Consider the following 12296-nt stretch of genomic DNA (forward strand, 5'->3'; position numbering starts at 1 on the left):
TTTGTGCTTACATGTTTATCTTATGTTCTTGTCTAGTTATACCATTTCTGATGTTTGACTGTAAATACTTGACGGTGTACTAAACTCGTTCTTTTAACTTAAAACAAAACAAAACAGCCATAAAAACTAAACAATAAGACATAACACAAATCATGATGCGATTATATACAAGAAGCCCAATAATATACCGCGTTTCCATGAAATATTTCCAATCGAATGTATTTCATATTGTCGCACTTTCCTTTCCTCTTTTTAAGAAGTAGGTATCACACAGATATACTACTATAACAAAGACACAAACTATTCTGGTATCCGACCGTACGCATCCAATCAGTGTGCCATTCACATGAGGTAAATGTCGCCGTGAAAACGTCATGAAACGTCATGAGTAAAACACATTTTTAAATATTAATACAATGTTAATGGACAAGACTAAAAGAATATTGTTTACACAAACTACTACGATATACAAATATAAACCTGTTTTTTATCGTTTTAAATTGTAATAATGTAATAAACTCGAGCTCAGTTACTAACTTAAAATTCCACCTGTTAATAATTAAGTATAATATGTATTTATAATAATATTTTATAAATTGGTCACGTTTCGAGCGTCGTTTCATTGCTCCTCCGATTCTAGAAAGATGACTATGAATCAAATTTTCTTAAATGCAAAGATTTCAAAAGTTATGTATTATTTTAAATAGTGATTTCCAAAAGCACTTTTAATAGACATCGTACCATTTCAACAATACAGGAATAAACTACATACACTGCACAAAATATAATAGTAAAATCGCTTCTATTTAATGTAGAACAATACATAGAAGATATGCGCTAACAAATTAGGCATATTTAGTTAATATCGAGCACTCGACGACGATTTAAAGAACAATACTAGCCGGAGAAATTGCTCTTTAACAAACTTAGCTAGCTGTTTTAGTACACACACACACACACACACACACCCTCACACACACACACACACACACACGCACGCACGCACGCACGCACGCACGCGCGCGCGCACACACAGCACACACACACACACACAAACACAGACACAAACATATATATATAGGTAAACCGATAAATAATTAGGTAAAAAGAATCACGATTGTAACCGTTTTTTAATAATCTTTGCTGGTAGATAAAGATCTAAATACCTATTATGATCATTGGGATGTGCTAACAGAAAACGTGTTTTGCTGAAGTAAATTGTGTATTATTTTGAACCACTGTCCATAGTTCCACTGATTACAACATTATATAAGGATTTCTACAAGTCGTCATTGCGTGAATTAAATTACTTCCTTACAGACGTGTACTAGCATTTATATTACTTAACAGACAATACTAAAGAGGCTCTATCAGTTTTACTGATATCCTTGTTTTGCAAGTCATATAATTGGACCGTGCTCTGTGAAAAAGGGGTTTAATGCAGGCGCCTAAAGTGTCGCTCAGATTAGCCTTTTAGGTCCCCACACGCTAATTAGGGACGACACTTTCCGCTTTTATGATATTTTTCGTTTTAAGAAAGTCTCTTCTCAGCAAAAATCAAGTTTATGCGAAAAGTGTCATCCCTGGTTAGCCTGTGCGGACTGGACATGCTAATCTAGTACGACACTTTACGCACATGCATTAAACCCCTTTATCACAGAGCACGTCCCAGTTGAAAAAATAAAGACTTAGGATTATCGTATAATTTTGAATTGCCAAAAAACGACATAATGTTTTATCAAGGTTAGTGATGTTATTCGATCAATATTAATAAAAACCCGTTTCATTTACTTTTCAATGTCGTTTGGCCTTAATCAATAATAAAATTACATTAAAGCGTATTAATGTTAGGTATACATGTACTATTGAGCAAGATCCTTCACTGCGACGCGTGTGATCAACTAAACAGCAACGCCCAGTACTTTAATTGGGCTGAGGGAGAATTTCGATTGCTTATATTATACCGAACATGTTCGTAGTGCATAAAATTACTTAATTTATGTCAAATTAAAAAGTACTTTTTTTTAAAATTATTTTAACTTATTATGTACGTTAAGTTAGTTGCCAATTATTTTTTTTATATAAAATTGAATATAATTCAATAGTAAAGATATTGAAACAGAAGATATGGTTAATAAAAATCCGTAATTTATGAAATTCTTGAAAAAATATTGTAAAATAGGACTGATCGCATTTACAAACCTCCAAGTTTGGCGTCAGTAATCAAATGCTAGTGTACAGAACAGACGAAAGCATTGACGTCACAAGTCCAGAATAGAACGATAATTGGTGTCAATAGGCGCATAAAATGAAAAATTTACAATCGAATACTAATGGACGGTGACCCTTAATTGAATCACGTGTGTTTTGGTGTACAGATTGCTATTTAATGTAGAAGAAATTTGGCAATTGTTTAAAACGAAAAGACTTGCACATAAAGAGCATTTCCGTCCTGAAAATGTAATGCAATTCATTGTTCTGATATATATTAACATTCACGGGTTAACGATTGTCCAGACGCTTTTTTAATGCGTGCGTATAATCACGTTTAGCAAAAAAGTGATAACCTACAATATAATATTTACTTAGTGGAATAATACAAGTAAAGTCAAGCATATTGGTTTTAAATCGCAATTATTTTATTTTGCTGCGTATTTATGAAAAACAGAACACGTGTGAACTTCATACGTTCTTTTTCTTAAGGAATCTACAATATTTGTGACACCCAAACGTGCCACGACGTGACGCGAGCTCACTTGGCACTGTACGCTGCGATCGACTTGAAATCCGCGTACGGAGGCTAATCATAGTCGTTATTTAAGTGAAGAAACTCGACTTTCAAATTATATCTAATGGACGTTAATTGAATATGTTTAGTTGCACACTCCATTAAAAATGTTTACCGGTAATCAAAGTGATCTTACAAAGCGTCCACGAATAAAACGATGTTTTGTACAAAAGTTTAGTTAAGTAAACGTTATATTTTGAACAATGTACACCCAACCAGTTGACCATGAACAAAATGAAACTTCAGCTGCGTGACCAGAACGTTAGATTGCTCTTACTGGAAGCGCGTGGTTTCGCTTAAAAAGTGACCAAAATTGTCAAACTAAGGAACCTACACAAACGTGAAAAAACGTGTAACATCGCAGTGAAGCAGTTTAAAGTAGTTTTTAGGCTTTTGTACATCATACTTGGAAGATTTATCATATATTTAAAACACACTCATTCTCCATACAATTATTTTTAAAGTGTTGTCGTGCAGTTTCATGAATACTCCGCAAAATGTGGTGTCAACATGACATTATAATAGCGTTCTCTGAAATTAAAATCAACTTGACAGAATTCTGCAGTATGCATGTATCATTGAAAATACAAGTGAACCAATGAAATAATACGATTAACTGTTCCTCTATGATATCAATCTTCCTAAATGAAATCAAATCTTCCTGTATGAAATAAAAGCATTATTGTTGGCTTCGCCATGCAAGTCGCCAAATCACATGATTAATGGTAACGATGACATGTCATATAAAACATTTTTTTTGAAAAGCAACAACAGAAAACAAAAGTGTGTAAAAAATAGTTTCGGTCGTTCTTTCTTCAAACACTTAGGGTTTGCAGTGAAACACTTAAATAAGTTAGATGACATGCACGAAAAGTAATCACATGTTCATTTATTGGACTCATTTTTGCCAAGCAGAAATCACGTGGCGTACGTGTATATAACATAGACATATCTTATATCGACTCATAATTCCGCGCGCAAATGTTAAATTAATTTGTGCTAGGTAATAAATTCTCTTACATCTTTCCGTCGAGAGGATTAAGTTTTTATTCTGCACCGGTAGATTTTTTGTACACATATATTTTTGTTTACTAAAAACAATATGTATTGCAACGATATGCAAAACGCAAATTTCTATATTAAAAAGTATAATCAATTAAAAAAGCATCTACGCAATGATTAGGATCGAACCGTACTTTAATAGATAACTAATAAGTTGACAAGAAAGTAATGAGTATATTAGAGGATGTTGTTGTGTTTTTTTCCAGAAAATTAACGACAGTTTGGCGTGAAATGATGCATCTTGCTGCAATTGTCTGTGGTTTGTTGCCAATTGTGCTCGGTAGCCAAATGCTAATCGCAGTAGACAATCCATTTGGTAAGTCAATCCATTTGGTAAGTCAATCCATTTGGTAAGTCAATCCATTTGGTAAGTCAATCGGTTATATTATAAACAAATATTTCTTTCTAAATACGTATTTACTATTATGCATGTACTCAACATGCCTTGATAAACTGTTAAACATGACAATTGTTCGCTAGATACAGCGATAGGAACAATGAATATCTGTACATAAAATTTGTTTCATTTAAAAGGAACTTAATTGCTTCTTTTGGTATAGAATTACAAAAAGTTAAATTTGCAGTGAGACAAAACATAAAATGTTATTTTTTCCACGAGCATTGCCACAATAGGTATCAGAAGGTCGGAATAAATTTGTTTTAAATAATTACGTGTAATTTCCCTCTTAAATAAGAATATGCACAAACAAACACAATTTCTTCCATGGCTTTATTCAACCAACCATTTACTAAGTCAATTTAACTAAATTAATATGTAATCTTATGAAATCGATAGAATGCAGCAATCATGCTCGCAAACTTACTGGTTATGTTAGAATGAAACAAAATGATCTAAAACAAAAACCTGAAATACAGGTAGTCAGGTTAGGGAACACACACACTTCTTGTTAAGCTTAAATATAATGCACAAACCTAGTAAACGAGATTGTGTTAGTGTGTGATGATTTTTATCTGGTAGCGTTCAATTTACTTAAGTGTGGAAACACTACCATATCAAAGGTAAACCATGACATTCAGCAAATCAGGCTTTGAACACGCTGTGGTTGTGTGTTTCAACAAACCTGACAGACCTCAAATTTTCGAGCCAAACTTTTACTTCCTGTTTGTATTCCACGTTGAATATTCGATAATTTTCTTTACATTCAATCACATTTTCAAAATTGACATAACTTTAACATATAAAGAATGTATGTTACAAATAGAATTGAATATTTCTACCATTCAACATCCTTACTATTTAAAAACTAACGTTTGTTTATGGTACAAAAAATCGTTGCAAATTGTATTCGAAACAGCCATCTTATTTATTGTTCAGGCCTCTGCGACCTTGCTGTACCGGATCATCAAAACGAGTGCGGCATCGCGGGGGTTTGGCGGAACCAGCTTCAGTCCGTAATGAAGTTCACATGCATTGGCGGCCACATCGAAGGAAAATACTTCACGTCGGTCGGCAACGCTGACGGATTTTACACTCTTTCTGGGAAATACTTGAAGCCCGACGACGACACGACAGTCGTTGGCTGGGTTGTTGCCTTTAGCAACGACATGTACGGAAATTCCAACTCCACGACCGCATGGTCCGGGATCCATTACGCTGACGAGAGCACTCTGTACACCCACTGGCTGTTGACCCATTTCTATCCACGTGCCCAGCTGTGGAAGACGACGATGATCAACCACGATGACTTTAAGAAGGTCTGCTAAAAGATTGAAATCATGCGGACATTTCCAAGATTATGTTTCTTCTTTGGTCAAATCTTCCATATGACAAATAACTTTTTTCTGAAATAAATCATTTACTGTTTATGTGTGCTTATTGTTTCTGTATTTGCATGTGCTTTATTCTGGATACATAAACATATTTTCACTTGAAATTACTGGTATTTATTTGATATGACGTCACGTTGGTGTTGTTCTTTCGTATTTGCAGAACTTCCACATAACATTACCACCCATCATAATGTCGACATGCTTATCAATGATTCTCCTAAGTTGCTATATATAACAATGACATGGTTATGATGGCCAATTAAACCATATGCCGGTGACAGACATGTAGACGACTGATTCTACCATAGCAATAATTGTTTTAGGCACCATAAGTTTTAATAAAAGTTGCCCATATTGAGTATCACTATCAACCATTTTGTATAAAAGTGCATACAAGATTGCACGAAATATCGCGTCGTTGTGTTGAAGAACAAACACAAATGATAAATCAGTTTGATTATGTTAGACCGAAAAATGGATTGACAGAATAACGTACAGACATAGATCTAGAGACAAACAGACTCTCTACTTTCGTCTCTCTTTTTACCTAAAAGAGAAGTGTTCTTATATTAAGTCATAAAAGCTTAAATACATCTAGATGAAATATTTCAATTGAAAAAAGCGTTCATTTCCTCCGTAACCTTACCCAATAAAACAATCGATGCATACAAACTAACATCATCATTGTGGAATTTGCTAATTCATTCGATAAAGTACCCCAACAGCAACTCTTATACTAAAATGCTATGGAATTAATTCAAATGCTCTCTTTTGAATATCTGACTTCTTATCAAGTTAAACCTAAGACTGTTATCCTGGAGGGAACCATGTCAGACAATGAACCTGTAACCTCCAGAGTCCAATAGGGCACTGTATTTGGGCCCGTCTTGTTTTGGTCTACATAAACGACTTTTCAGAATACAATGTATATCAAACATAGCACCATATGAGTCGCGTTCTGACAAAACTGTGCATAATGCATGTGCGTAAAGTGTCGTCCCAGATTAGCCTGTGCAGTCCGCACAGGCTAATCAGGGACGACACTTTCCGCCTAAATTGGATTTTTCTTAAAAGAGACTTCATTTTAACGAAAAATGTCATAAAAGCTGAAAGTGTCGTCCCTGATTAGCCTGTGCGGATTGCGACACTTTACGCACGTACGCATATTATGCCCAATTTTCTCAGAAAACGACTAATATATACAAAATAATAACAACCGACGCCCAGTAGCTCCAGATAGATATTAAAGCTGTGGTCGATCGGAGCAAGATGGGTTAATGAAATTCCACCCTTAAACATGTTACATCCTTATCACTTTCCCCTACGAACTACAAGATCACATTCTTGAAAAAGTAAACTAAACGGTACGCCAAATATCTAGGTCTTACACTCCAACGTAACCTCAAATGGGATAAACATATTAATTATATCACATGTAAAACAAACCAGGCACGAGGATTTCTTCGCCGCAACCTCAAAATTAACTCACAAAGAAGTGAAAGGTCATGCTTAAAAAACAATTTTCAGGCCTAAATTAGAATACTCATCCCCTGTCTGGAACCCACCTACGAAAGCTGAACTTAAAGAGGCCTTTTCGCGTTTTGGTAAATTGACAAAATAAAAATAAATGTTTCAGATTCGCAAATTTTCGTTGTAGGTATGATATTTGTGAGGAAACAGTGATACTGAACATTTACCTTGCTCTAAAATTTCCATTATATGCATCTTTTGACGATTTAAAAGCCTGAAAATTATAAAGCGTTGCAACGCGCTACAATTGAATAATTTGGAAAGTTCTGCTGTTATCGTTATATTTTGTGATACTACGAGGATTGCTTATATAATCTATAAAATACATTACTCATTGTATTAGCACAGATGGCCGAGTGGTCTAAGCAATAGACTCTTACTCTAGGGGTCAGTGGTTCAGGTCCAGTGGATGGTTACTTTTTTCTTCTTTATTTTATTATTGTATGTTTACTTGAGCTTTTTAGATCAAATGTTTACATTTATCAGTATAAAGCATTTAATGACAAACTTCAATACATGCCAAAATCTGTGAAAAAAAACAACAACCTTTAATCAACAGGAAAAAGTACAAAGACGTGCAGCCAGATTCTTAACAAACATATATCACAATACAAGCTCAGTAACTAATATGAGAGACAGCCTAAATTGGTCCAAACGTGAAACACGCAGAACAAAAATTTCGTATTATAACGCTGTTTAAAATTATCCACCTCATAGTTGCCATCACAACTACTGATAACCTGTTTCATGTCGACCATCAATCCAGATTCAGCAATACCCATTGCGTTAGACACATACAAACCTCAAAAAACTTTCTCATTCTACACGAGACCTTTTATGCCATTCACTATACCATATACACGTGACAGCCACAGCAGACGTTTTCGAAACCCTTAGCCTTACATCTGTGTTTGACATTGACCACCTTATTCCACTTTTGACAGTAACTATTTAAATAATTTTAAAATTAACACCCAACTAAGTACCTTTGTAGAGTTTTCACCCCTTTACCGATAGACGCCGGTAAAAATCCTTTTCAGAGGGAGTTTCGTATCAGACAAAACAGAAGACATAATAACGGTAAACAAATGAGTCGTGTTCTGATAAAACTGGGCATAATGCATGTGCGTAAAGTTTCGTTCCAGATTAGCCTGTGCAGTCCGCACAGGCTAATCAGGGACAACACTTTCCGCCTATACTGGATTTTTTCTAAGAAGAGACTTCATTTAAACGAAAAATGTCAAAAGCGGACAGTGTCGTCCCTGATTAGCCTGTGCGGACTGCACAGGCTAATCTGGGACGACACTTTACGCACATGCATTATGCCCAGTTTTCTCAGAACACGGCTCAAATGTTCCCCATCATGCTAAGTAAAGCCTAAGGGACCGCTATGTATAAGAGCCAGGACGAACTGAGTTTCATTACAATTTTCAAGTATCAACACGGCTAACCAGTGACTTTTTACTTCAGTAAACAGGTTTTCTAGTATAGATAGTGGCTATAAACTGTAGTAAATATACGTTTTAACTGGAATAATTATTGACAAAAATCTCACTTGAAAAACACATACCGATTTCTCACTTCTAAAACTCAAATCTAAAAATGCACTATAAAAACTAATTTGCATGTTTATTTACCTTTAAACACTGACATGACTTTACAATTCTGATATGTTAACATCAGAAAAGAACACATTTAGTTCATGTAAGATATGTGGACTATATTGTGCATAATGGTGTAATGTTAAGTAAACATATTATTGAATTATTGTATTTGTTCGCATTAAATATCAATGTGTTGCTAAAGAGATACCACTTTCGTCACCAATGCTTGTGCAATTCATTAAGACCTACCTAAAAGAAGCGTCATTATTTGTATGAACATTTTGGTTCTATGTTAATAGTATATTGTGCATCATTATTTTAAAGAGTCTCTGTTAGTGTGTTTTTTATGTAAATATATGTTGTGATTGAACACAATATTGCAACTCGTACTCAATAATTTTCATACCAAAATGTTTTAACCCGTTAGAATCAAACTTAACTTTCATAACATTTGGGCAATTATTAACCAATATGTATTATTTAATGATTTCTTTCATCAATGCTTGAGAGGCCGCCCCCCCCCAAGCGCGGCGATTCACACATTCCATGCTGCTGAGCAAAATTGACTGCATGCTTCTAGAAGTTACCACTGAGCAACGGAGAGATTCTGAAGCTATCAATGGCAATGCTTGCATGGGGAAAAATGCAAGCTATTGTGACCTTTTTTCGACAGCTTTTTGTTGAATTATTATAATTGAAATTGCGTGGACTTAACAAAAGATTTAAGTTTTATGGAGGGTTTACTTTGTGTCCATCTGAGTGCAAAAGCATCGAAGGCATAACAAATATCAGATATAATAACGATGTGACATTTTAGTGAAATGTACTATTTTTGCACAAAGCAAACGTGTTGAATAAATTAATAAATGTTAATACTGATCGTTCTAAGTCATTAACAGATTTTAACACTTTCAGTGCTGGAACCGAATTTTAAAGGCCTTTGCAAACAGTTTGGATCCAGATGAGACGCCACAAAACGTGGCGTCTCATAGGATCCAAACTGTTTGCTATTCTGATAGTATTTTTTTAAACAACGATGAAAATGCTAATTTTAGAAATTTAGCAGACGACATTTTAGCAGACGGCAAATTTCCCAGCATGCAAAGGGTTAACTGTATGCCAATCAGTGCATCAAAATAAAAAAATAAATGTACAAGTAGCAAGTGACACATGCAAGAGGGTACAGTCAGTTTTAGGACCATTTTGATGTGTGATGATGCCTTGAAGAAGGACATTGCACTCGTTAACAGTAGCCTTTACCTTGTTTCGTTACTCATTTTTTTATTTATTGAATTCGTTTAATGGTGTTGCATTATGCGATGAGAAATGTGACCAAATTTTCTGTTCTCGTACGATTTTCCGTGGTGCATGCTCGGAATTGTTATGTCTATTCTCATCGTAGCAATTAGGCATCGATGTATATAAGCAAGAGATTTATAACGACCTTAAACCATAATAATAAACAGGGACGTCGCTGTAATAATGTACAGCGCCCTATAATTGTTGGACGCTTTAGAGACAAAAACTCCCTCCTGCTCTTATACCTTTTAAAATCATCAGCCTTCTTGAAAACTTAATGAACGGGGATTGAACCGGGGTCGCCTAGGCGAGAGGCATCGTGTCTTTTTTTTGCGTGAATGTTTGCATGAATTTACTTGTTTTGTTTATTGAAGACCACGTTGAAGATACATTGCAAAGCAAGAAATAAATATATGTACATGTAGATGCCAGACCGTTAGCTTTCGTTGTGGAAAAGGGAGCTAACTCACACTAGTCAGGTATCAAGATGTTCGTGGTAGTCTTTCTTGGCAAATGAATCGTAGCGTAAAAAGCGCCCATGACCCTAGTCTTGTTACTGTGACCTGAATACTTTTCTAGGCGATTATATCCATCTTGGTATTAAGGTTAACCGTTATACCTCAATATGCATGGTGGATGGGGATCATTTCAAGGAGTTTAAATGGACACGGTAAGTTCGTGCTAGAGATAGTTATTTTATTTTTTTACATGATTCGCCCATGAACAAAAATAAAAGCTTCATAGCTTTCGGATCAAAAGCATTATTCGGATAAGTGTTTTTGTGCGATATACATAATCACCGTTTCCGCACTTTATGATCATGTAAAGTGTGGGTGTATAATCAATTCTAATAAACTGTTTTTTAAATAAATAATACATTTTTAAACTATTTGTTGCAAAATTTCATTAAAAATCAATTATTTTATACATAGAACTGATATTATCCTCTGTGTGCCTAATTCCGATCAGGTGCCTCAGTTCGAGCAGTTTTTATGACGTATTTTCGAATACCAGCACTTACATCACGCGCAAGCCTTCCTGCAAAAACTCATAACAGAAGTCGTAATTCCGTCAACCTCTCGTAAAAATGCGGTTTGAACAGGTCTTTATGAATAACAAAGGGATCTTTTCACGCTTTGGTAAATTGACAAAATTGAAAAAAGTTGTTTCAGATTCGCAAATTTTCGTTTTAGTTATGATATTTGTGAGGAAACAGTAATACTGAACATTTACCATGGTCTAATATAGCCATTATATGCATCTTTTGACGATTTTAAAACCTAAAAATTATAAAGCGTTGCAACGCGAAACGATTGAATAATTTGGAGAGTTCTGTTTTTGTCGTTAAATTTTGTGAAACTACGAAGATTGCTTATATAAGGTATAAAATACGTCAAGTATGTGTACTCGGCGGAATAGCTCAGTAGGCTAAAGCGTTTTTACTTCAGGACTCTGGCAGGACTCCAGGGGTCACTGGTTCGAAACCTGCTCCGGGCAATGTTCTTTTCCTTTTTTTAATTTTATTCTTGATTTTTTACTGGAGCTTTTACGATCCAATGTTTACAATTATCAATATAAAGCATTTAATGAATAAGTTAAAAAATGCCAAAATCTGTGAAAAGGCCCCTTTAAATTATGTCAATTATCGATTCCTCATTTTTCATGCATTTATCGCTCTTATAATCTTTAAATCACCATTAAATTCATAAAAGAACCATCAAAATACTCTTTTCTTAATTGCCAGGGACGGTGCAGTATTCAGGGTAGGTAAGACAATTCTCCGTAAATAAGCGCTTTGTTTACCTGGGGCTCATAAGGGGACATTCATATACATGTTGTATTAGATCGACTCATTACATATTAAGATAATAGACGTCCAATTAAGACGTTCATTGTTAAATTTAAGCTCTTTACTGCAGCGCAATTGCCACGAAAAACTGGCTTTTAGAAGGGGTGAAACATTCCTATGTCCACATTGTGTTTAGGAAAAATATTTTATTATAATGTAAATATGTTTGGTAATTTTACAAATGTGTGTTTATGAGTGTGTAATGTTCTTTAATCTTTTCTGTTACCTTCTGGTACTAAAATTAATTTTATTACAGTTAAATGTTTTAAATAACATTGTACTGTTTTTTTTTTACATTTGTTAAGGCAAACTTATAATTACCCATGATATATCGTATGTTCATACAGTATTGCATGAGTAAAACATACATTTA

The 12296-nt window shown here is 34.6% G+C and overlaps 2 protein-coding genes across 3 annotated transcripts in view; both read left to right on the forward strand.

Annotated features, from left to right (window-relative positions):
* The first annotated feature begins 3660 nt into the window (after nucleotides 1–3660).
* Nucleotides 3661–5677, forward strand: LOC127873292 (streptavidin-V2-like). 2 transcript variants are annotated; one of them, XM_052417092.1, is made up of 3 exons: nucleotides 3661–3791; nucleotides 4057–4166; nucleotides 5187–5677. In XM_052417092.1, exons 2-3 carry the CDS (start codon nucleotides 4082–4084, stop codon nucleotides 5573–5575), a joined length of 474 nt encoding a protein of 157 aa, XP_052273052.1. In that variant the 5' UTR covers nucleotides 3661–3791; nucleotides 4057–4081; the 3' UTR covers nucleotides 5576–5677. The 2 variants fall into 2 exon arrangements, with proteins under 2 accessions (XP_052273052.1, XP_052273042.1); XM_052417082.1 differs by having other exon boundaries at nucleotides 3686–3847.
* Nucleotides 5678–10603: 4926 nt separating this feature from the next.
* Nucleotides 10604–12296, forward strand: part of LOC127873191 (nuclear receptor subfamily 1 group I member 2-like) — a 136878-nt gene continuing 135185 nt past the window's right edge. The window contains 1 exon segment of the mRNA XM_052416934.1: nucleotides 10604–10744. Within this exon segment, the coding sequence (XP_052272894.1) occupies nucleotides 10736–10744 (9 nt within the window). The 5' untranslated portion in view covers nucleotides 10604–10735.

Source organism: Dreissena polymorpha, chromosome 1 (genome assembly GCF_020536995.1).
Source record: "Dreissena polymorpha isolate Duluth1 chromosome 1, UMN_Dpol_1.0, whole genome shotgun sequence".
NCBI classification, from domain to species: Eukaryota; Metazoa; Mollusca; class Bivalvia; order Myida; family Dreissenidae; genus Dreissena; species Dreissena polymorpha.

Bases quoted from the DNA above. Each gene is read 5' to 3' on its own strand.
- LOC127873292 (XM_052417092.1), top strand. From the start codon at position 4,082: ATGATGCATCTTGCTGCAATTGTCTGTGGTTTGTTGCCAATTGTGCTC. The intron at 4,167-5,186 runs GTAAGTCAATCC...TTTATTGTTCAG, and splicing joins CGCAGTAGACAATCCATTTG to GCCTCTGCGACCTTGCTGTA.